Source organism: Athene noctua, chromosome 1 (genome assembly GCF_965140245.1).
Source record: "Athene noctua chromosome 1, bAthNoc1.hap1.1, whole genome shotgun sequence".
NCBI classification, from domain to species: Eukaryota; Metazoa; Chordata; class Aves; order Strigiformes; family Strigidae; genus Athene; species Athene noctua.
In genome coordinates this window covers 206,653,783-206,679,475 of record NC_134037.1, presented here as the reverse complement: position 1 = coordinate 206,679,475, position 25,693 = coordinate 206,653,783, and the positions used below count along the sequence as shown (strand labels likewise).

The following is a 25,693-nucleotide window of genomic DNA, read 5'->3' as shown; positions in this document are numbered from 1 at the left end:
AACCATCTACAGCTCTGGTCTCTGAACTGCTCAGACTGCAACTGCTCGTTTTCCTAAAGCAACAGCATAAGAGGATAAAATACAGGATGTCCTTTCACCTTTACAAGCTGTCCCTTTCCCTTCTTCCCACAGTCAAACTCAAATTTACTTCAGTGTTTTTTCAAAATTCCTCTGTTACAGACCTGGCCGTTCCCCCTGACACACCTATGCAGGCCAGAAAGAAGCATTTCATTTCAAAGTCTGCAAAAATGGCGAATCACCACAATCGATTGCTCTTATGCTGCTGAGATGCATTAAACTGTTGGATTAGATAATTTTCCTTAGTTGCTGGAAATTATCATGATGCATTTGAAATCTTTCTAGTTCTTTTTGAAATCTTTCTAGTTCTTTGTCCCCTTCACCTGTGAGCTTGAGGTGCAGAGTGATTCTGAACTGGGATTTTTAGGAATCAGGTAATACTCTTCTTATGGGGAGAGTAAGATAAGATACTTCTGTACTGAAAAATGGAGTTTTTCCATCATGCCAGAAGGAGAGAGGTGAGAGATTCATCATGCAGAAGTGAGACAGTGTTCACACAATCTGAACTGCCATTTTGGACAGAGGGATGTTGTGTCTCATGGTGCACCTGCAGTGCTGCTTCTCCTCGCCATCTCCTCATTGCAAACTGCACCATGCTTTTTGCTATTTATGATTTTTCCTCTCTCCCTTTTTTGTGTAATAATGTTTGCTAGAAACCTCTGCTAGAAGCTTACAGCTGTTTCATCCGTCTTGTTTCTCACTAACATTTTCTTGTGAAAATTTTCTCTGGTAAGAGTCTATAGCTGTATCTTACCCACATGACTGTCTTTTGGATTTATTTTCTCTCTAGCTTGTTACTCAGTAGCAAAAAAATATTACGTATTTGTCTGCAACAAAAATAAAACTAGACAGCTGATAAGAATAATGATATTAAAGTGGAAGGATTGAGGATGCAGGAGGTTAGGTATTGTATGCCTTATCGATGCTGCGCCTATGAGTGGTTTCTGTATTATGTCTACAAGCTTATGTCAATATTATGGACTGTTATTTATATGAAATCATAATATGACAGCAAATAGGTTTCTGTTAAATTAACGTGTATTACAGAATGAAATTTATATTTTAAACATGCTTTTTAAAAATACCTTAAAAGCATTATAGAATGTGTTAGAAGTGAGAGGACACTTCGATACTGCAAATGATGCAGTAAAGTGAGTATGTGAAGTAAGAAGATGGACATTAAAGGAAAAGAGGTGAAATACAAAGCATTAGACATATCAAAATTGCTAATACAGACAGAATACAGCGTGGTGTAATGCACTTGGCAAGGTAAGAGAAAAGGGAACATAAGTGGAAATCCATCTTTGGCTAAAACACATGAGAAGATTTTAAAGAAGAGTTATATGTGAGGTTAACGATATCCAAAATATAACTTCCTCTTATTCTAGAGGGAGTGCTACTAGAAAGGCATTTAAGGTGGAAAATAGGACTAAGGAGAGAAGTAAAAGCTATTGAATATGAGGTCAGAGAGAACAAATTCAGAAGTAACTTGAAAGCCAGGAGGACAATTTGGTAATGGATTTACAGCTGACAAATGTAGAGAACATTATAGAAATCATGTGGAGGTACTCTTGGCTCTGAAGAAAGCCCTGCAGAAGGTGATTTAAGTCCATCCGTGTACAAGGACGTAAAGGTTATGAACTGCATTTCAAAGAATCAAGGCCCCTGTTATTTGAGGTGTTGCAAACGTAGGTGGGCTTATAGCTTTACTAAAGAGAAACTCGCCTTTCATTTGAGCTAGGGTTAAAAAAGGACCCTAAAGATTTTTGATGCTAAGGTGAGTAAAACTGATGTGAAGGAGCTGTTTCTGAGATGGAGACAGAAGGGACATTTGTACGAAGGAGAAATCTCACAGATTCTGTAGTATTTCTGTTGTCTCAAAGAATGATTTAGAGCAGACGGGATGAAGGAGGGGTGGAAGTCAGCCAGTCTCAGTTATCAACTCTTTTCCATCTCTTATCTCCAAAGTATAAGAAGTCATTCTGTGGCTGCAGGCAATTTAGGTTGAAAGGCTACTGCTCTGTCATTCATAGATGCTTTGGTCCCCATCTTCCCTGCCTACGCAAGGTTGTTGCTCCCCCTCTGCATTTGTGAGTACATCTGATCGCAGGCAAACTTTTGTCATAAATCACTCACGGTGTTTTAAACATCGTCTGAAATCTTTCTTAAAACCGGCTGATTTTGGACAGAACTGGTTTAAGGGTTCATTTACACAGACAGAATAAGATGAGGATGAGGCAAGCATCTGAGCTTGGGCCTGTGATATCCTAGGTCAACTGCACAACATGTCTGACTGCAACCTGGATTTAATTTGAGGGTGCTGCATTTTAATTTCACTGACATTATTAAGGTAGCAGCCTTTGTTGTAGTGATATGCTATTCCAGCAAGTTTTCAGGCAGAAGTAGCTACACTGTGTCGTGAAAAAGCTAATAACAAGATTTTCAGAGGCATTCCAAGAATAGCAGGCAACAAGATAGTAATCTAGCACACCCACATAGATTTCTCCCCCCCCCCCCCCCCAAAAAAAAAAAAGAGGGGGAAAAAAAAAAAAAAAAAAAAAAAGTCTCAAATCTCCCTGAATGGGCTGAAAAATGAAAGGTGGGTGTGACATACTGTTGCACACATGGTATTGAATAACTGCAGCAGATGGGAGCAACTTTGAGGAGGAGGGAGACAGAATGTGTCTCAAACTGCTGCAAAACTAGAGGAAGACAAATGTTTCATAACCCCATGAGGTGGAATACATGCCTGTTCAAATAAGCAAACAAAACCATCTTTCAGATTTTCCCCAAAAGGTTACATTGTGTGGGACATGTGCCTGAGGAGGAAGCTTGTGCTTGGCTGCTCCAGGGAAAGGCACCTGAGCACCATTGATGCGTGTGAGAGAGATGGATGAGTTCTGCTGAATTAGTGCTCTCCTCCCTGTCACACCTGCACGAATCCCATACATAAGTAAAGGCAGTGCTGTGATGGCTTCATTTGTTCAGTTGACATCCAACAGCTACTTTCTTGGTTGGGATGGATGGGGAGAATCCTTGGGCTTCCTCTCACGTATCAGATACTAACACAGAGGAGAAAGGAGAAATGTGTGGAAGATAATGTAGTGGGAATCTGAACCAAAAACCATGACACAACTTGCAAAAAACTATTAGCTTCTCTGGCCTCTTCCCAGCCATCTACACCTTTTGGATTGCCTGAAGAATTCAGATTTAATGTAAAATATGTTTTAATAGACTTTTCTTGAAATTCTCCATAGCTGAGATTGGGGACTTTGATGAAACCATAGACCGTGAACACTTAGCGAAGAACAAGTATATACCTCAGCAAGAAGCACTAGAAGACAAAATTATGGAATTTCACCGTAGCCACATGTAAGACTTTTCTGTTCTTGTTATCGGCCTTATCTTCCTTTAAATAAAGAATTCCTGTAAATACATGTTAGATCATAAGTACAAAAGAGATTTTGGACCCCTGAGTTTCTCAAAGGTTACTTCTCAAAAAACATTCAAGCCTATGAATTTCCTGAAGGTTACTCCTGCCCTTCTCCCATCATCATAACAAGATGTTTAAAGAGCAATTGATTTTGATATTCATTCAAGCATGCCATTATTTTACACTCTATTTCATACAAAATGCTTCATTGCATGCACGTATGATTGGAAATGATGACTGATTAGTCAGACACTTCTGACTGCAGTCTTTTTGATTTCAAGGACATTGAATGTTGCCTTCTCACCTTTCCATGCTATATTTTAGAGGTGGGTGAAAAAGCAGTTTAATGATAGTTTTAGGAAAAGCACAAAGTACTTGCAGAATTAGGGATTTGGGGGAATAGGATTCAAGATGATGACTCAGATTGGTATCCTAAGGTCTGGAGACAAGACTAGTAGTAAGAAGATGGATAAAAGAATTACAAATAAGGCATAGAATGGTATTTTTTTTTACTGTTGAGACCACTTTTTCATTTTGAACTACACTGAATTAGATATGAGTAGTATAGGGAGTTCTACAGCAGTACTAATCAAAACTTTTACATAATTTCATCATGATTACTTTAGTGCTTATGGGTTCCCAACATTTATGTTGTTTTTTTATGTCTTCTGTTTTACTTCATTTTGGTATTGCATTCACTTTTTAAATTAACAGCATCCTCACATACTTCTATTTAGAATTTTTTTTAGGAATACAGCATGTTTTTTCAATGAAAAATATAGAGAGGTAGTGAATTCTGTTAAACCTAGCTGTATCAGGTGTCCCAGAATTGGAGCAATCAAAATTTCTTATAGACTGTAAAATCTGTGGATTCTTTGGTATTGTTTTAAACTAAGATAAAGTTGTTCTAGCTGATATAAATCTGGGGACATAGAAAAACCATACGGATATTATACTCTGACAGGTTTCAGTCTCTTTGATTAAATGGCTCTTTGTTCTCTGGAGGACCTGTTGATCTCTATTAAAAGGTGTGAAGAATTTGTGTGTCTCCTCTGTTTTCTTTCTCAAGGGGACAGACACCAGCAGAGTCTGACTTCCAGCTTTTGGAGATTGCCCGTCGACTGGAGATGTATGGAATACGCTTGCATCCAGCCAAGGACAGGGAAGGGACAAAAATTAACCTGGCTGTTGCCAACACAGGCATTCTGGTGTTTCAGGTTAGAGCTGCTCAGGACACAACTTCGTACTTTATAAGGCAGAGAGATATCTTACGGCAACAAGAATTCAGGACATCAGCCATGTCTAAAAATGGGATTGGGAAAACTTCCAATTTTTTTCTAAAAATGACCTTAAACCTTTAATAGTTGCATTAGGTCCTTCACTTCCAGGGTCTCTTACCTTATTTGCATGCACAGGATAGAACTCCATCTACAGCCACAGTGTGCTGTTCTAGATGCAAACTGATCCACAGCTCACATTTTGCAATCCGGTCATGCTGACACCTCTTGCATATAGGAGCAGGTAGGTCTTGCAGGCATGGTGCGTACTAAATGGGTGTGAAGAAGGGACAAATAAAATAGACAACTGGAGTACATAGAGAAGGATGTAGGTAATGGATGTAAGCTGTCCGTAATATTACTTTATCAGAGTTTTTACAATTTTCTTGACCAGTGCTGGCCATTCTGTCTTTGCTGAATCTATGAATCCTACTTCTTTTTCTAAAAGATCCAAAGTATTTCCTTAGATTTCCCTCTTCCCTCCCCCTCCTCTCCCCATAAATTTAACAAATTCTTGTTCTGCAGTTCCCCTTACCTAAATAACAAGTTGGGCTTTTACAGTTGTGAAGGTACAGATAGTCAGCTACTATAGACTGCTTTCACTTCAGATGAACTTCTGTCTACTAGCATCCAAAATGCTACTTACTTTACTCTGTGTTAAAAACAGTAAGTAAACTGTTCTTTAAAATGTCCATTTTTACAATTATCAGAAAAAGACTATTCATTTTAACTGTTTGATTATGCTTAAGATACTAGTGTTTCCAACCTTACAAAGTACATTGAGTCGTTTTGTAAAGAAAACCAACAGCAACAAACCAACCTAGAAATATGTCTGACCCAGATGCTCTGAGATCTATATTTAAAATAAATAAATAAAATTAAGAAAACCCTGATAACTACATGGGTAGCTAGTAAAATGCCAAAACCGAAGCATAGGTTGAAACATAAGAACACCAGGATGTTGTTAGAAATGCACATAACTCAAATAATTGTGTGTTCTGGCCCTTCCCCTGCTACTCGACAGTATTTTCATCAGCTGAATTAATGAATTGCAAAGCCTTATAAATTAAGACTGTCTTAAGCTGAAAGTATATGTCCACACAAAACATCATGGACCTCACTGAGTCAGCTGGAATCCTTTCATAAAGATGTAGCTGCTGGTTGAAGGCTCAAGGCCTCATTTGTAAAGCTCTAAAACTCAGCAATCTCCTCCTGTCCTAATGTGTTTGGGACGTTCAAAATGGGGTGGGGTGTTTAACTTTCAGAAAAGCTTGGAAATTTTACTGGATCAAGCTCCAAGACTGGATGCTGAAAAGGCAGTCAGGCTCTGACCTGCTGCAATCTGCCCAGCAGTAGGCATCTGGCAGTAGGCGTAGAGCTTCCTTCAAGCACTTCATAGGGCAAGAGCCTTAAGTTCATCTTTTTATTTTCAATATAACTGAAATTGAAATATGAAGACCTCAAGGAAAGTAAAGGTTCGCTCACAAATGGCATAAAGAGTAGCCAGACACTTATTTTAAAGCCTGCCATTTATTTAGAAATCAGTGTCAGTTCTGCTGAATATTCTAGGAGAGATTAATTATGTAATTCTTAGACAGCAGGTTGATTTAGCAGAGATCATCACACTGTCATTACTCCTACGTCCGTCTGGTAACAGCACCCAAATCATCATAGATTTCTACATTTAGCAATCCTGTAGTAGCTCCCCAAAACTTCTGTGCTGTGCTGTAGGCATGTTTGTATTGAAGTCTTTACTGAACAAACTGCTGTAATAAATATTTTTGAATAATAGCTCCAATCATTTCTAACATAGATTAAGAACGAGACTTCTGGGGGGTAGTGGCTGATGATGCAGTGGGTGGGAATTGTAGCCTTTTGGAGATAATTCCTCTCAGGTTTGCTGTTTGCTTCTGGGTTTTGGTTGCCTTTTTTTGGGAAAAGCATTTCATGACTCTTCAGAGACAAGTAAGTTATTTAGGTTCCTTTTATTTCTGTTGCTCACTATGAAAGGTCAAAATACTCCCAGTATTTTGTACTTCCAATGCAAAACTTTCATTTGCTGCTTTTCTCCCCCAGTTCAGTGTATATTTAAAGGGGTGTTTATTTTGCCCTGTAGACAGAGAGGAAGGAAATCTACCTGATCTGTTATGTGTCTGGATTCCCTGCATTCTCTGTAGCTGGTGGAAAGAGGAGGTGACACTTCTGGGAGGTGACTTAGTCCACTGAAAATCTGAGTTTGCATAGTGGAACAAGATAACATCATCTTGTCAAAAGCTGGGCCTCCCTGTTTTGTGCAGTGATACTGGGTCAGATACTTTCACATCAACTCAGTATACCTAGTCCTAGAAATTGGCAAGAGTTTAATGATAAGTACCTGCTTTCAGTCACAGCACCAGATGCTCATGGTTTGTGGTATCAGAGAATGAATGTTAAGAAATACATAATTTCAAGTCAAGTGATAGATTAATTTATAACAAGCTTTCTTTAGTGGTTTAGATTTTTCCATTCACATATGGAATGCTTAAACTCTGCTGGCTTTGTTCTCTGTAGGGTCACACCAAGATCAATGCCTTCAATTGGGCTAAGGTCCGAAAGCTGAGCTTCAAGAGGAAACGTTTTCTTATCAAACTACGGCCTGATGTGAATGTAAGTCCTTGTCAGGAACTGATGAAGTTGATGAAAGGTTATTTGGTAGATTTCTACTTGCAGATCAAACATACATGTTTATCACTCAAGAAGATTTTTTAAAAAAATTAATTTCTAATGTTCACTGTTGGTACTGCACGCATCAACCTGGCATCTCAGGTGAGCAGTCCTATCAAAGGACATGTAAACTAAATGTCACAGAGTTGTCTTCTGGATGCAACTCTGGTACTATATCATCAATTATTTCTCATTAATGTTAAGACCACTACTCTATCTCTGTCATATTTGTCAATGAAAGGAAGTTTGAGCAATAGCTCTGGTACTGTCAGGCAGATTACTGGTGTCTCAAAGTGGGAAGGACAAGGCCTCTTAAGACTGAAAGCCAATAAGTTGGGAAAAAGTGGGGGTTTTTTGTAGCATGGTGCCTGTTTTGTCAGTGCATCTCTGTAATGTATGTTGCTTGCTTGCTTACATTGCAAATGCTATCTCGATTTTCAGAGTTCGTTCCAGGACACCCTGGAATTCCTTATGGCCAGTCGAGATTTTTGCAAGTCTTTCTGGAAGATCTGTGTGGAGCATCATGCCTTTTTCAGGCTTTTTGAGGAACCTAAACCAAAGCCTAAACCTGTTCTTTTTTCTAGAGGTTCATCATTTAGGTTCAGGTAAGACCTGCATTGTTCTTTCCACCTTTGTTACGTCCCCATTTCAAAATCACATCCATAATGATCTAGGATTAAACCTATTATTTTCAGCTCCCTTTTTTACATTGTAGTTTGCTGACATTTTCCATGGCATCTTCTCAGCCAGTGCAGAGAACACTGTAGGGAAAAAGCCTACTTCAATTTTGTAGTAGCTGTTGCAGAGTAGCTTTCTGGAAGTCAGCTATAAAGTGTATAGGTTCCAACTGGTTTCACATAACAAAATCCACCTGTGTCCTAAGCAACACTAGCTAGGAACTTTTTTGACACTCTTTGATGCTCTGCTTCTAGGATGGGATCCTTCCTATGTATCAGAGTAGATTTGTGTTTGCATTGCATGTTCCTGTGGTAAACCCATCTCTGTGCAGTTAAAAGCAATGGCTTGTCTTTATACTGAGACCTCTATGTTTGCAAAGGGTTTATGTGAGATGACCACTTATGCTAAGACCAAGTCTACCTGCAATATTGTTAGACCTATAGAAAAGTTTTTAATAGTTGGGTTTTTGGTTTTTTTTCTTACACTGCCAGAAGTCTCACTGTAGATATTGTATTGTGTATGCCCGGGGGAAGATCCTTTTATTGTTACAGTTTATTTTGTTTGAAAAGCTGATACAAGTTGAACAGCCCAGAAACCTTCTTTGCTGAGATAAACTGTACACTCCAGTTGCCTTGCACAAGAAGATAGTAGATATGGCCCTTCTAACTGTCTTTCCACTTTGTTTCCTGCCTGCAAAGTAAATCAGTTAAGATGGAAGGATGTGTCTTAGAGTAAACAAGATATCATTTTTTAAGTTTCTGCCTGAGTAAATAGAATACTGTAGGGGCATTCAAAGTACCTCCTGGTTTGGAGAGTAGGCTTTGGCTATATCCTCTACTCACTGTGGTCTGTGCTACATACATTCAGTAACTTTTTCCAGGCCTTGTGGTAATTCAGTTAGTTGAAAGCCTGTAATGAATGGGAAGAATTTAGTTCTCCCATTTTTGGGAGCATTTTTGAGGTGTGGGTTTCCTTTACTGCTCTCAGTTCCCTTTGGAGTTTATAACTTTGCACAATAGGAAGTGCTGTGCTTTCTCACTACTTTTTCATGACCTGTAGCAGAAGAGGAGAAGGCAATTTCCAGCCTAAATCTCTGCAGAAAATGTATATATGATTAGCTAATGTATATATGATTAGCTATGTGTTTAATAGTAGTAACTGAGTCATGAAATAGATTTCAGCAGTTTTCATCTTGGCTCCAGGGTTTACTGATACCAGGTAAGGCAGGTATTTGACTCAGAAGGATTCAAGAATATTTTTTGTTTATGAGAGGAGAACTTAACCTCTGCTTCACTTTCTTTTGTGGTGACTTCCCAGCTGAATTAAAGCAGTTCTGAAATGGCAACAAAAAGTAGCTCTATAGCAAAAAAAGAAGCAAGTAACATGCAAAGTGATAAAAATCTGTGTGTATCTAATGAGGTTGCCTTCCTTATGATCTTACGTGAGCTTCTGCTGATAGGAACAAATACTTTTCTGGTTGCTGTGACTTCATATGCAGGTTACATACATGTTTATGATGACCAGGTGGTATATTGTATTAAATATATTAACTGTGGTTTTCTTCCAGTGGTCGGACTCAGAAGCAAGTTCTTGACTATGTTAAAGAAGGAGGACACAAAAAAGTGCAGTTTGAGAGGTGAGAGGAAATAAATGAACTATGCCAATATGTTTTAATCAAAGAAAAGTCAATTTTCAAAGAAAATGATTTCCAGTTAGTTATATTCTAAGATCTCGGCACCAGTCCAAGTAAAAAATTCCTTCTTTGTTGGTTTGACAGTTTATCACTTGTATAATATCCCCCTGGTCCTGAATGTTTGGCAGAAGTTGGCATAACCTGTAGTTTGCTTAAAATCAATAGTGTTCAATCTGTTTTTCAGCAATGAATGTCCTACCATCACAGGTAACTTCCTCCCGTATTGATTTGCACCCTCTTTGGTGGGATGTGTTTATGTATGTGGACAGTGATGTTCACCACAGATTAAAGCTGAAAGTAACAGGAATAGGTATAGGTCTCCAGGGAAAGCTTCCAACTTGCTAGAGCCAGTTCTGTCTGAACTCATCTTGCTCATGGTGAGCTGAAAGTAGTGGCCAAAATGCTACAAAGACCGTGACATTCATTGCTTATGACTCCTGTTCTGGTGATAGACCATTTTTGCTTCAGTCCCTCTCCCTTTTCTTACAAAGGTATGTTTGCAACACATAGAGTGTTTAAATTTTACAGAAAGGAGGAATGTTAATCTGCTTTGGAGCAAACTTTTATAAAAGCTTCTATTCAAAGGTTTGATTTTAAAGGAGGCATGTCTCTGGATTCATGTTTGTAGAAAAAACCAAAATGGCTTCTTACTGTTTTTTTCCTTTTATCTCCAGGAAACACAGCAAGATTCATTCCATCAGGAGTCTGACTGCACAGCCTTCAGAACAGCATACAGAGGTGCCAAAACAAGTCAGTGATGTTGTTGAAACCCTGGATCATGCCTTTTAAACATTTCTTGTTAGATTACCCTGCACTGCTTGCTGTTTTGAAACTCTAGGAGCCATGGGTGTCATAAGTTTTAGGTTCTGCAAGTGGAACAGAGTCATTTCTGCTGTGGAACAGCATTGCTTCCAGACAGCCAGACAAATATAAATAGTGAGCTGTCTGAGCTGTACTAATGACCATCTGAAAAATTGCAGTCCATAGTGTTACTGCTGGGGTCCTAGGTTGTAGTTGGTTATTGCATTCTTTTCTTTTACTAGGGAGTCTTGGTTGTCCATGACATTGTGTTGTATTAAACAGGGAGGAGAAGAATTATTTCCTCAGAAAAATTATAGCTCTCGACTTTAAGCCATTGTCTCTGGTAGATACCTAATGGTGGTTTTTTTATGTTGCTGTTATGCATTAGGAGTTTGCAAATCAGTAACCCAGTAGTGGCAAGGTTGCAGCAGTTGCATGTTCACAGGTCCAGCTAGTAGTAAGGCTGAGCATGTATTCACTATAGGCCCTGCAAAAATGCATATATACAATATATATACACATATACATATAGCCAGCCACACAGGTAAGCACAAACAGAAAACAGCACTCCAACAAGCACAAACAGTGCTAATGGCCTCACCCTGTTCCACTCTGGCTGATCAGGATGAAAGTTCATTCATGGAAAATACGTATACATATATACGATGTGGATCTCTCCTGCAACTAGTATTAGACAGTCAGGCAACTGGTATTAGACACTCCAGTAGCAGGCACCTGGATCCCCAGGTCTCCCAGTGGCTGGAACGTGGATGTGCAAGCCCCCAGAGCTCACAACCCCACTCCAATTGCTGGTACTCAGCTCTACAGAGACACGTGCTCGGGTACACACACACAGACACACACACAGACACAGACACACACACACACTTCTTCCAGTAATTTATCTTAGACACTCAGGCTATCCGATAATGGACACTTGAATCCTCTGATTTCCAGTTACCTCATACACATGCAAAAGTGTCTCTCCAATAGCTGGTACAGACTTAGGACTATTGCCAGTAATTGACCCCAGGCCCCATGGCCTTTTCGGTGTCTGGCCTGACTTATGGCTGCTGCAGAACTTGGCTCCCAGCTCTCTTATCCCACTCATCACCTAGTCCAGTTTAATTGTCTGTTTGCAGACAATTACACACTGACCTACCCACCCAACCAATATGCACATGTTCTGGTCTCCCCTGTTGCTGGCATCCTGGAAACACCCAGACGAGGGCCTGGTGCCTCTCCTGGGACAGGCCCCAGAGGAGCCAGGCCGGGGAGCTCCATTTTCCTGACTAAGTTATTGGGGTTCCTCCACCTGTCAGCGTTTCTCTGTGCTCATCTGTATTTGTGGAAGTGAATCTTTAATCCCATAACCTTATATTAGGTGAAGCTTAGATGGCAGGAGCAAGCTACTAGGTTAATGTAAACCTTCACCTTCCTTGCATTGCTTCCTTTTGATATTCACAAGCTCTCTCATTTCTGAAAATCTAAGAACTTTGGAGAATTCTGTTATAAATGCAGGACATTTCAAATATCTTTTAGCATTTTAATATTGCTAAGACAAGCTCAGGTAGATGGAGCATGGCTGCTGGGCAGATTCAACATATTTATGTGTACAGAAAAGCCAACCCATGGCAGGTATGCTCCAGGGTTTAAATGTGGGGTGCTTAAAAGCCCACACATGGCTTTTTTATGTCTATAAGTAGGCTGTGTAGAATTTGTCTTACGTGTTTATCTTTTCCTCCAGTTTCTCAGAGTAGTGTGAACAGGTTGATGTTCTCAGAGAGTTGATGGCTGCTTTAGGGCATGGAAACACCTCAAATACCCCTTTTCACATATCAGCACATTCTGTATGCCTTCTCTTCCCTTGCTTAGCTTATGTACTTTTCTGTTCTTCAAGATCAGAGACCTCTTTTTTAATTCTAATTCATTTTGAAGCTGAGGTTACCTCTTCTACTTTCAAGAGACTCTTACATTGCTGCAGATGCAGTGCAAAGTTCTGGTGCATAATTACACGTAGCCTTTCCCCTCTGGCTCCCTTCCCTCCCAAACCTCTCCCCTCCCACCCCTCCCTCCCCCTTTGTCTCCCCCTTGCCTTCCCTCTTTTATCTTTCCAGAGCTCTAGCTTTGCCTGCGGAGACGACAGTGATGCTGCAGCAGTGCAGAGCTCCCGGCAAGGAAAGGAACTGAAAGCTTCAACAGAAGACACTGGACAGCACAAGAGCCCTTCCTTGAAGAAAAGCCCAAAGGAAGGCAGAAAGGTGGATGGAGCAGTGGTATCAACAGTGGAGGAAGAAGAGGAGGCTGCTAAGGACAGGATGCAGCAGAACAGACCTCAATCACAGCAACCAAGCACAGGTCCAGCTTCCAGGGCTGCTCATGGCAGCAGCACCTCCATTCCTTTCATTGACTGCAGTGATGTAGATAGCGAGTATGATCTCCTCAGAGGACAAATAACCCGGTCATATTCCCAAACAAATGACAATTATGAGGGTGATTTGACCAGTGGTGCCTGTATTCACTACAGAGATGAAAATCGCAATAGAACTAGATATAGGGATTCCTCAGCCTCTCTAAAGTCTTCCCAATATCTCTCTGAAGAGTACCTTGATGATGACCCAGGTGATCTCTCCTTCTACACTGGGGGAAGCCCCAGGATGCCAAGGCACAGCTCACTGGTTGATGAAATGTTTAGAGGGCCAGGGAGCCGTAGTCCACTGGCCACTCCATTGCCTCCCAGTAGCAAAGGGTCAAGTCCTAACAGGAGCCTGAGTAGAACTGGCTCTCAGGGTTATGTCTCAGAAAATGGGCATGACTGCAGGGCGAGGACTGGGGAGGAAGACAGCCATGCCAGTAGCTGTCATGGGTATTGCAGATACTCTCCAGGTTCTCAGCGGCCTCGTGCACAGAAAATCCCAAATCTTTGCAATAAATCAGTTACAGATCCATTTATCCTAAGCCAGATATCCTCAACGCCTGGGCAGGAGTATAGATCAGAGAGATATTGTAAAGGAGGCAAAGTGGCTAAGATGTCTTCTCCAGAAGGCAAAATGATGGCCAATGGTATGCCAGCTGGGGCACAGCCAAAGCAGAGTCCAGTCATACAGTCACTGCATGCTGGAGGCGTGATGGATCACATGGCTGCAATTCAGATGATGGAGGGCTCCACCAGCAGTGGGACAGAATCTAGCGATTCTGACTCGGAAATCATTAACCCCTTCACTCACCCCTTGGTGTTTGGAAATCCCATTGTGCTGAGTTCCTCTCCCATGCCTAGAAATAAGTACTCCTTTGGAAGCCTTCAGCTTGAGGAGGAGGTAGAGGAGGATGTGTCTGTTGGCCTCAGTGATGAAGATGGTGTGCAGGTTTTCAGCTGCTAGGGACTGGGACGTATGAGACCAGTGGATACTGTGATTGCTCATTAGAGTGGTTGTGTCTTCTGGGGCTCATGAAGAGTGGCTGGTAATCATTTCAGCGCATGGGCTGTTTCAAATGCTATCATTGCACTGACCAGCCAGAGGGAAAGGATGCTAGAAATACAATAGTAAGTCTCAGTGAAGCTTAACAGTAATGCATCTCCTCTGAAAGGCAGGAGGAGAGGAAAATTATTATTGAATTAGATACCTTTGTAAGACTTTATACACTCACTTATTCTTTGTATGAAGTCATATTTTAGGTATATATTGTAGCTTCTTTGACACTTGACTAGTTATTTTGACAAAACAAACAAAAATGAAATTAAGTAGGTATGTTGTGCTCTTTTGTATGTCTATTGCAATTTTTTTTCTCTCCCATATAAGGAGAGCAACTTATGAGTGCCTCAACAGGGTTAGGGGAAAAAAATTTAAACTTACGGCCAAATGCAGGCAGCTTGATATTCAAGACCAAGACTTGCTGAAATCTTGAAATATGCTGGAAAATCATTTCATAGCAAGAATGTGTTTGGTCTACTCATCTTCATAACCCATTTTATAATCTTAACTGATGAACTGAGGATAGAAATTAGGCATGTGTACAGGAACAATGACAGTATTGGCTTTTTCTTCAGTGGGTTCAACAGGCTGATTTGGGGATGGAGATTTTGAAAATCCAAACTCTTCCTTGGGCAAGAGAGAGAACCAGATGAAAGATATAATTCAAGTGGAAAAAAAACTTAGATTGAAACAGCTCTAGTGAAGAGTGGTATGAATTTGACTTTCAAGGCAATTCTTTCTATCCTTTATCAGTGTGGTATAAAGATTAATTGCAAGAGATTTTCTCCCCTTATTCTTTCAGTGGAATTACTATGGAGACATCGAAGTTCTGTTGTGGGTGATTTTTGGTGGGGGGTTTGGAGGTGGTGGCTGTTTAATTTTATTTTTTGCTTTGATCATAAAAAGTCTTTATCTGTACAGGATCCAATTAGTCTGTCATAGACTATTTTTTCAGTAGTGCCACCTCATAAATTTTTCATCCCCTGACAAAGTGAGTGATGGGACTAGCTGTGGTCCAGGCTGATTGTCTTCTATCTGTACATAGAATAGTGAGATTTTGGCACATGTGCAGAAGGACAAAGAGACTAATTCTTTGTAAACTTCCTTTTCACAGGCTAAAAGTATTGAGAATTAAGGCTGTATCCTAATAAAATCTGATTCTAGTTTCTCTTGAGTTAATTAAGAAAATCCAGATGAAAAGTCTCCTGCAGTTATTAGAGTGGGAAACAAGACGTGGTCTTTAACACGGGCCTTAATTTTAACTCTTATATATTTTTATTGTGGGGGAAGGGAACTAAATCTGAGAATTTTAAGTGATGAACAACAGCACTGACTGGACTGCCGATCACCTGCAGTGATCTGTATCACGAAGTATATGCATGCAGCAATGATTAATCTACCCACATAAGTACCGATGAACAAGTTACAGGACTTTGTAAATCTAGACAATATAAAATTTTCAAAATTGTTTTTACAAAAATAATAAGAAGTCTTTTTAATTTTTCTAATGCCTTGGTCTATGCACACTTTAACAGAGTTTAATCTGAGTGAAGGATATTTAAAAAGATACAGTAGTTAGGCACGTCTTGTTATATACTTTACTTTTTTGCAGTAAAATATATCTTTGTGTAAATATAAGGTTTAACTCTCATCTCCTTTAGTGTGTTGGTTTTCTTAAAGATTAGATACCTCATTTCTGAACAGGAATGATTTAAAGCATCTCTTTAGACAGTGGCATTTGGAGACAGGGAATGCTCTTGTTTGTTCCTGTAGTTTAAGCATGAATCTAGAAAGCAAGATAGATAATTAGGGGAAAGCTTGCTTGTATATTATTCTAAAAGAAGGTGGTTTGTGTTTTGGATTTAGAATAGCTGTAAAATAATTGCCTTGAACTTCTCAATATTTAAGGTGAAATATAAGTAGCTGAAGCCCACGTTAGCAGATAGCGTGAGCATGGGGAGTGGGTGCATGAGTGTTCTATTCATTTTTTTGCTGCGTGTGCAGCAAAAGTACCGGTAGTTATATTATACAGTAAAGTAATAGCAATCTGGACAGAATAATTAATTGCTTTGTTAGCCAGTAAAATTAGAGTTCAAGTAATGGATTTTCAGCAAAAGCATTTGCAGTTGTTTCTGCTACTTAAGTGAATAGATTTCCTATTGTTTGGATTTTATAAGTGGTGTTTACTGTTTTGCATTCTTTCAGATAATGTTTTCAGGCCTGATTTCTTCTCTCATATGCCTACAAAGATAATGGATTTATAATTTTATGAAAACTGATGTGCTGGTAGCTGGACTTAGCCTGGTTGCTAATAATGTATCTCAACATCTTTTCTTTCTCTTTTGACTATTATCCTCAAAAATGAAATATGAGGATTTTTCTCCAACTATTGTGTCATCTGGCATTTTTTCAATTTTAAATGTTTAAGTGGTTGCCATTTTAACACATGTGGAATTCTTCCAGTTTGAAGAAATAAAGATTGTAAAGTACATAGGAAATAATTTCATTTAGGATGAATCATTTTTGCAACATTCTTATGCCACTGAAGTTCCGTTTAATATCGGTAGACAAGCATTTAATTGAAAACAGTCTGTGGGCCAAATTCCTTCACCAGACATGTGGTTCATATGAGTGTTTGCCAAGAATGATAAGTGAGAAAAACCTGATGTTTTCACATAGGAACAGGTCCCTTAGAATTCATCTGGGAGTTTGTTTCTGTGGGATAAATACAGAAAGGCCTTACAAGAAGGAACAGAAACCTTTGGGGCAAGACTGCAGATGAGATGAGATGGGGGAATTCTTATTCTGGTTCACAAAGCACACATGGGAAGAAGAGCCTGTCAGTTCAAGTTAGTCATTGCAATTGTTGATTAATCTGCATACACTGGTCAACAGCAGTGATCTAAGCATACCTGTCAAGTCTTAACAGAGGTAGTTATAGACTAAGTAAAAGATTTGATTCTCCCACCAATTCCAGTAGATTTTGGAGTGTGGATGATGGTACTTTTGATTCACCATTCTAAATTTTTATTCTCAATAGTTAGATTTTAAATCCCATACTCAGTAAATGCCCAGATATCCTTAGGCAGTTGCTACAAACGATGGAGCCTAATCCCAGCAAGATGGAGCAGCTACGTCTACTCTGAATGAGTAGTTCTGAGCCACCCATCTCCTCTCTTCCCAGAGGATGTGGAGGAAGCCTCTAGTTGGGCTGTCCAGACAGCTTCTCACTGTGCTGAACCAACTCTGTCCACATATTTGGATGAATGTGGAGACTAGTGGCAAAAGCAATTTAGGCATTTGTCCCAAAATATGTGCAGATGTAGTTAGTCTATGGATAAAAGGCACTCTGATTCTTTCTTTGCTATTCCAACTACTTGACCACATTCCGTCATCTGCTACAATGACAGCAGAAAAGTCACATCAGACAAGTTTATGTTTTCTCCAGCTCAGCAGCAGCTCAAACTTGTGATGTCCTGCTGGGATCTTCTGGAGGTTTTTTTCATATCAAGTCTTTCCTGTAATTTAGTTTTCCTCAGTGACCTGGGATATAAAATTTGAGAATAAATTTGGCTAGATGAAGGAAGAAGAGTAGATAGTGGCAAGTTGATGTAGCAGCCAGGACCTGTGTAGGATATTGCAGGTATAGAGTTTTGAATAATTGATATCTGAATAGCCTAGACTGCACTATTTTCAGTTTAAGACCATATCCCCTATCAAACATACTCTTTGTGCATGACAGAGACGGGTGTTGTCTGAAGATGATTTGCATCTAGTGCTGCCATTGTCTGAAGTCATCCATAGCTCATAGGCCTGCCTGAAAGGTACCATCGCATTAACCATTGTAGTGCATGCTATATACAAATTATATCTAAGAAAAACTGGAAGAGAAATTTCTGTAGCTGAAAAATGTCAATGTGTGGCTGAAAGTTCTGCTGTATTTGCATGTATATTATGTGAGCTATATGGAGCTGAGATCAGTTATAAAGTAGACAGATGAGCATAATGAGAGTTGCATGTTAATTTGAAAAATTAGATCTATCTACCAGTTTGCTTCAAGGTTAAAGGGCATCCAAAATTATTCAGAATTTTCTTGACAGAGTGGCATTGGCAATGACAAGCATAATAATTAGAACCGAGCAAAGGGTGAAAAAACAATGGTTTGTGAATTAGTTCACTAAATAAGGCCAGTATTATTAGAGTGCTTCAGGACCTGTATTTTACCCCTTGATTATTTGTAGGGCTGGTTTCTGTTTGCACAGATGTTTGTGAAGCAGCTGTTATTAGTTGAAGCAGCTGTATTCATTCTGAAGCAGTAGTATTCATGCCAAAAGTTCCTGTCTGGCCTCTCTATCTGTACATGTAATTACTTGGTAGCGGCCAGAGAAAGTCAAATGGAAAATGGGTTAGACAGATCTAAAACCTGTTTATAGCTCCTCCTTTTCTTCACTAAGAAGCAGAGATGTTTCAAATTCTGTTGTCTTCTGTCCCATGATAAGCACACGCACATGCAGAGTCTCCGTAATGAACTAGAATTTTCTTCTGGGGGGCTCCAGGGTTGGGAAGACAAGAAAAAAGAGAAGAATAGGAAATATCTTAAGCACACTAAAAATGTCTAGCCTTATTTATTTGCAGTTTCCTTTGGCATAGCATGCTTTCCACCCTTTTTCCTGAGAGTTTAAAGCCCCAGTATTTTCTTAGGGTATTTAGACAGCAAGAATTGTGATGATCAGTTGAACTGATGAAGCAGATCTGGTTTTGAATATTGAAAAATTGATTGAGATCTCATCAGTATAATTTATATGCAATTACCATGAATTGTGGCTATTTCTGGCACAGTTCTTCAACAGAAGACAGGATGTCTGACCTATAAATTCTGTCAAATACCATGTCTGTTTAACTAGTGTCGTTTGTTATAACGAAGAATTAGGCTGCTGTCAGAGGTGACTTTAGAATGAAATTTTAATTGCTGCAATTTAACTTCTAATGATGAAAAACAAATTAACAGTCCAAGTTTTTCCTGACTTCCACACATGTGTGAAGGAGTTGGGTGTCACTTACCTTTGTGCACATGGATGTGGACCACTGGAGAACCACCTCATTCAGCATCATGGTTGTTACTGGCTGGAAAGGGCAGTGAGTGTGAAGGAAAGAGGTTCTCTGCTCAGGCACGTATAAAGTGAAGGAAGCCGAAGTCCCTTTCAGTCTTCCAGTAACGCTTCTCTCTCTGAATGGTATAGTTTCTTAAGGCAGCTTTCTGTAGATTTTAGCACATCTCTTTCCTCTTCATTTAGGGGATCAATCCTCTCCTCCATACCAAGTAAGAAAGACCCTAAATATATGAGGGAATTTGAATCTTCTGGAACAATTTTAATACATATGCCTTTCTTTTGTTAGCTGCTGTCAGACACAAGTGGTAGGAGAACAGTGCTTTTGTCAGAAACCCACTTGCTTGTTGGTGTCTCCTGCTTGATGATGATAGTTTGGGGGTTTCTGATTGTGGCTGATGCACAGTGTTAACATCAGGAGGTCCCAAAAATTAGACTGATGTGCAACTTTTCTCAAATGTGGGTAGCAGCAGACTGGTTTCGGTCAAGCTACATTAGGAGAAATTTTTCCCCATGCTAGAAAGGAAGGAAATTCAATAAAATCTTTCCTCTTCTGTTTCAGTAATTTCTATAGTTGCTGAAATATGCCTAGACAAGGGCACATATCTTATTTACTTATTTATAAGGGAAATAATTCTTGTGTAACAGGTGGACCATGAGCAAAGACATCTTCTACATTCCTCCCTATGGTTAGGCTGCGTGGTGCCATTGATATTTTAAAATACAGAACTTCTACTGAAAAATCAAAGGCATCAAATGAATAAAAAGCCTAGTTTGGGTGACATGTAGCAGTTCTTAGAGTATTTTGTCTTCTGTTCTAATTCTGTGGTCTATAAAGAGCATGTAGAATAAGCTTGGTTCATGTTTGTTATTAAAAGCAGTGAGCACTTTCTTTGAAATGTTATGAGATCTGGAAATCCTGTGTGTCTGGCTGAGCTGCATATTCACAGGCACGTTTTTCACAAGTATGAGTGTAAGTAATGGTGGTGTTATTACAGTAAAGGGGGTAAAGACCTTAGGAGCATAAATTTGTAATGATGATACTTAGTTTACTCTAGAATGATTAGAGTTTTAAGGTATAATTTTTACTGATTTTTTTTTTTTTGGTGAAATTTTGGCCACTGAGAACCATAAATTTCACAGTTTCTACTGATAAAAATTATCTCGAAAGCCAGTAATGACACAGCTGTCACTGAATGAACATGGAAGGTTGAAGGAAAATGAATGCTTTCTGATTCAAGAGCTTCCAAGCTTGTTAAAATTAGATTAGATGCTTGCTTTAAAATGCTGCAAATCCTGTTTTGAGAAGAAAACAGGTTTTTGCCTTTGATGGTTTACAGCAAAATCAGAGGTAGGTCTCTCTGTTTAGTTCAGTGAATGTTAGAGCTCATGCCTGTTACTTTTACATGAGGCACTTAGAAGTCTTTGATTAGCTGAATCCGTATTTTCTCCCTTTCCTGCTAAAAAACTCACCTGGACCCACTAACAAAAGTTCATGAGCCTGGCAGTGTTTCACTTATCCAGCCCTTTCCTGATTGTGTGTGCACATGCATAGATTTTTTTAATAAATCTGAATAGTCAAAATTATTTTTTTAAATTGAAAATACTGGGGACTTCATTCTCATTTTTGTCATTTGTTTAATACCGTTTAAAGAGAAACATTTTTTTGTTTCATTGTATGCACTGTTTTGTCAGCATGTACCTCTCTCGGAGAAAAAGCCTTTTCAATGTTCTGTCTATTCTCAAAGCATGGTGTATCTTCTGTTCCTTGCATTGTTTGGAGCACTGTCTCAATGTCCTTTTATTGCAGAAATACCTATTTGTATTGGGAGTACCTAATTCCTCTTATTACAGTGATCCTGTCCGTAGAGCACTCCTCATAATTGGAGAAAACCCATCCAGGTTGTGAATCTCAAGTTGAGAAACCATACTATGTTGAGGAGCAGAAGAATGGAGGGAGGGGGAAAGAAGGTCTGTTTTCCAGGGCATTTGGGCTCCATTGAGCACGATCGTATTGCCCTTCATTTCCTAATGAAGGCTGCACCCAACGACGATCAAGCCCGTCTGCCATAGCTCGTAAGCAGGATCACTGCAGTCTTGGGGAGATGTCATGTTGAAATGGACAGTATCTGCGGTATAAGCCTACATGGGGGCTGAACATTTTCAATTCTGTTGTAGCACTGTGTCTTGCTGATTTAAAGACAAACAAATAAAAGCAAACCAACCCTAACGCTGAGTACAGCTGGGAATCCCCCTGTAGGTTGCTCTATTCCTGTCTGGAAAGATCAAGGCTAGACAGAGGACTGATGCCCAGTGACCTTGTATTCTTCCCAGGCTGTAATGTTTGCTCTTTGTTCAGATGTGAGTATGCCCTAATGTAGGCCAACAGCAGTTACTGTCTGATTTCACATTCACTGCTGTCTAATACTGCAGTATACCAATAAAGCATGGACCTTTACCACCTGGAGAGGTTGCTGGCTACTAAACCAACACCAAGCTTGATGAGACTATAAGCATGTCAAGCCATTTAACTGTGTATGCATGGAATTAATTTTTTTTCTATTATTTTTAGTTTTACCTGTACTGAAGGCTTTTACTCATTCTAACTGGTATTTTGCTGTAAAACTGTCACTGGTTTAATTGTTCTGTCCATTTGCTGGCTGATGCTTTGTCCTAAATGTGAGGAAATTGGTTCACTGAGGAGGTGCACCATTCTCCCAAATCCCTGCCACTCACTGCCACTCCTTCTGTGTGACATGGGATCTCTTCCTGAGTTGTTTCTTCTTCCTGTTCCTCCTCAGATTCTTTGGTACTGTGTTTAGGGATGTTTATGGCTGATGTATAACGACTTTTCAAGATCTTCAATTCTAACTAGCTGAATCCAGCACTCCAGCTTGTTTTGTTTAATGGGGAAGAGAAGTGCAGCTTGATGAACGGATCCCCCTTAAGCTTTTGTGAAAGTCGGTGGGATTTTGTTCTTGCATTGAGGGAGAGCAGAGCAGAATCCTCATCTCATAACTCTGTTAGTTCAGCAGTACAGCTGTGCCTGGTTCACAGCTAGGGAGAGAAGGGATGGACACTCTTATGAAACTCTTCTCCAGTCTAAGGTACTTCAGTCATTAATGAAGTGCATATGCAAACTCCTGCCACTTCATCTGGTGCTATCTGTCCCCTATGTCATTTTGTACTATGCATCTTTCTCTGACCAAAACCGTTAGATAGAAGTTAGAGGTGTGCAACTGTTGTGACTGTGGAAGATAAAGCAAGACCTAACTGTGTGGCCACAGCAGCATCATCTCTGCCAGATACTTTCTTATTGAAGAGCCTTCATAAGTGGTGTGCTCAGTAATGCCAAGGACAAAGGGGCAACAGCTTGGGTTTCATCTACCAGACTGGAGTTTAGAGAACACTCATCTGCCCTGAAAGCAGAGTAAGAGTGATCTGGATGTCACAAGCTTCCCCTGACTGCAGAGCAGGCTGTGCAGCTTACCTAAGAGAGAATAAGCCCTGCAACATTTCAGGTATTGAGAAAGGTGCTTTTTCTGGCTCTTAACACATTTTGATCTCTAATAATAAACCTATAAACCTTGAGAACAATATAACCCTTAACAGTTGAGTTAGTGAGCACTGTAGCTGTACATGAATTTCCAGCAGAATTTCATTGTCCTTAGTAATGGTTGATGTTTCCTCTGTTTCCATAATTGAGTCATTTTCACTTCTTGGTACTCCACAGAGGAGGAACATATCCAGGAGCATCTTAACACTGCTGTACTCTTCCTCGCTGTTAAAACACAGTGTGTAGGGATGGGAACTGCTTCTTTTGAAGCATATGCAGCGCACTAAATAGCCTGAGTGTGTTATTCAACAGTTTCAGGAGAAAAGGAATAGAGGAGGAGTATCTTCAGGAGACATTGAGTCCCATTTGTCTTCCTCACCAAAAGGGGAGCCCTCCTATGTTAAGTTAAAGTCTCTATCCAAGGATTTCAGACTATCAGTCAGCAAAGAAGGAGGCAGCAGGCAGTTCAGCTTGTCTATGATTTGAACTGATCTCTGGGAGAGAGTTCATCAGTTGAAAAGTAGTGGTTTGAATGTTTTTTCCTGGTACTAGCTACGTTTCAAAGTGGTGTAGCTCAGCCAGCCCAAGGCTCCGTAGGTGCCAACCTCAGCCCCAGTCCCTGTGGGTTAACATCTGCGCATGGCAGGAGCCTGGAGCAAAGCAGATACTGCTGTGGGATGGATCACAGCTCTCCAGCCAAGTACAGAGCCCAGCTTGCCCCTCTCAGGCTGGGCACCCACCTCTTGCCAGCACTCCCCTGCATTCCCACCACCAAATTGCAGCAAGCATCTGTGATGTGTGTTTTGACAGAGGTATAGCTATTAAGTATTTGATTTTAGCCACTGGGCTTGTTTTACTTAGCACTTGGAACTTGTATGTTGATGGGGAGTGGTTTGAAACACATGTAAAGCTAGGATGATAACCCATAGTTTAATGTCCTGTGACCATGTAAAATGTCATTGTCATTTTGTAGATTTTTTTCAAATTAGATTTCAATCAAGGTTTACTTTTTCTGTCACCTTCCCTACTGCAGCACCTTTCCCCAATGTCTGGAGAGTAAACTGGCTCAGTGGAACTAAGAACCACTCCAGGTATTTTGGCACTGATGGGCTAACGTGGCATACCATGGTAAAGTGTATTCTCATTATTTGCCACTGTCATCAACCAGTGTTTGTTTCTCTTCTTAAAACCAAGCTCAGAAAATAATTGAAGTGCAGGCTTAATTCCTACCCACTCCACCAAGGATATAATCTTAGTATGTACTTAAGCAATCCTTTGATAAACATTTTTTTGTATTTGTCTCTTGGTTTGTGTGTATATAGTTGGCTCCATTATATTTGAAAGATGGCCCAGGTCGGAATCTAAATAAAAATCACTTGAAGTATGAGCAAAGACAATTCTGTGTTACCAGCTGCAAACCTTTTAGGTGTCTGATGTATTGTGCAGTACCGCTTGATATCTGGCAACTGACATGCTAATAATTGCCTGTCAGTCAATGACTCCTGTAGGGTAAAATGTGAGAAATTTCAGTACCCTGTAAATAAGATTGGTCCTCTCCCTTCTGCTTCTGTTTATGTTCCGCAGTTTGTAGTTGATGAGTAGAGCCTGTGTGAATATACTCTTCTGTGGCAGGAGGTCAGATGTATGAACCAAATGGTCTTTTCTTAGTGTTTCAAGTTATTTGTTCCTCACCTCAGTGAAAAAGAGAAAGTCACTTTGCAGCATTGCCATGACCCATCAGCATGACACATATCCTGATTGATTGACAACAGAGGAGAGAAGACCTTCCATTTTCATTTCTTCATGACTTACTGACATTCTCACAGCAGAATGAGTTTGTTTCCCACCTTTACCAGAAAAACATCTAATGTGTTGATCTTTATTGCTGTGTTGGTTATAATTAGGCCCCAGAATATGCTAATGTAACAGCATTTTAAGGCTCTTCTGTAATATAGCCACTTTCTTATACCTAGTTTTATTTCTTACTTATTCAGCATATTAGCAGATGGGGTCTAACTGATCCCTTGACTTGTAGGTAGTGGTGGTTGGATTTTGTCACTCCTTATGTCCACATTGATATCATAAAGGAGGATGCAGCATTTCAACTTGAGAATGTCGGTGATGTATTGATGTGCAAGTCTTTAATCAGTGGGCTGTATACTCAATGCTGTGAGCTGCCAGGCATGTTTTTTGTGACACTTTCCAGAATATTTTTCCCAAGTCGTGTCTTCCAAGTGTAGGTTAGGAAGTCTTTTAATTCATTGTTCATTTGATATTTTATAGTTTGAAATACTTGAGTTGTACTGATAAAAATTCCAGTACATCACAAGTTAGATGTAGGATTATAACTAGGTAGGTAGATATGTCAATATATCTATCTATCACAGGATAGGTGCTATTTAACTTCTAGAATATAATGCCTGTGAACTTCTCACAGAGGTGCAAATCATTTATTCGCTGTCATATGACAGGCATAGTGCCAGAATTTCTTTGTTTCCACTTTCGAGGTGATATCACTTTTCTTATGTCTTTTGTAACGTAGACTTAAGTACTTTTAACCTTACAACCTTGCTATTAATCTGTTTCACTATTTCTCAATGATGAATTCCATTTCTTTTGAAAACAATGTATACAGTTGTGTGCTAGTGTCAATAAAATTGACATTTGTGTAACAAGCTGTGGCATTTTCTCAAATTTCACTTAACATTGATTTAGTGTGAAACTGTTGGTAAATCCTTTCTTGCTAGCTGTAATAATACAGACCTTTATTTCAGACAAATACTGCTTTGAATTTGATTTATAATAGGCTACATAACTGTCATGATTACGTAAACTGATAACTGTATTGGTTTTTTCCTTCTCTTTTCAAAGGAATGACATATAAACATGAACT

The 25,693-nt window shown here is 39.6% G+C and overlaps 1 protein-coding gene across 9 annotated transcripts in view; it reads left to right on the top strand.

Annotated features, from left to right (window-relative positions):
• Positions 1-25,693, top strand: part of FARP1 (FERM, ARH/RhoGEF and pleckstrin domain protein 1) — a 217,218-nt gene that overhangs the window by 158,483 nt on the left and 33,042 nt on the right. For 7 of the 9 annotated variants that reach the window (XM_074911279.1, XM_074911232.1, XM_074911269.1 and 4 more), the window contains 7 exons: positions 3,336-3,450; positions 4,581-4,728; positions 7,339-7,434; positions 7,933-8,096; positions 9,737-9,805; positions 10,537-10,612; positions 12,781-13,021. In XM_074911279.1, coding sequence (XP_074767380.1) covers positions 3,336-3,450; positions 4,581-4,728; positions 7,339-7,434; positions 7,933-8,096; positions 9,737-9,805; positions 10,537-10,612; positions 12,781-13,021 — 909 coding nt within the window. The remainder of the gene's footprint in view (positions 1-3,335; positions 3,451-4,580; positions 4,729-7,338; positions 7,435-7,932; positions 8,097-9,736; positions 9,806-10,536; positions 10,613-12,780; positions 13,022-25,693) is intronic. The other 2 variants (XM_074911249.1, XM_074911241.1) reach the window with 1 other exon arrangement.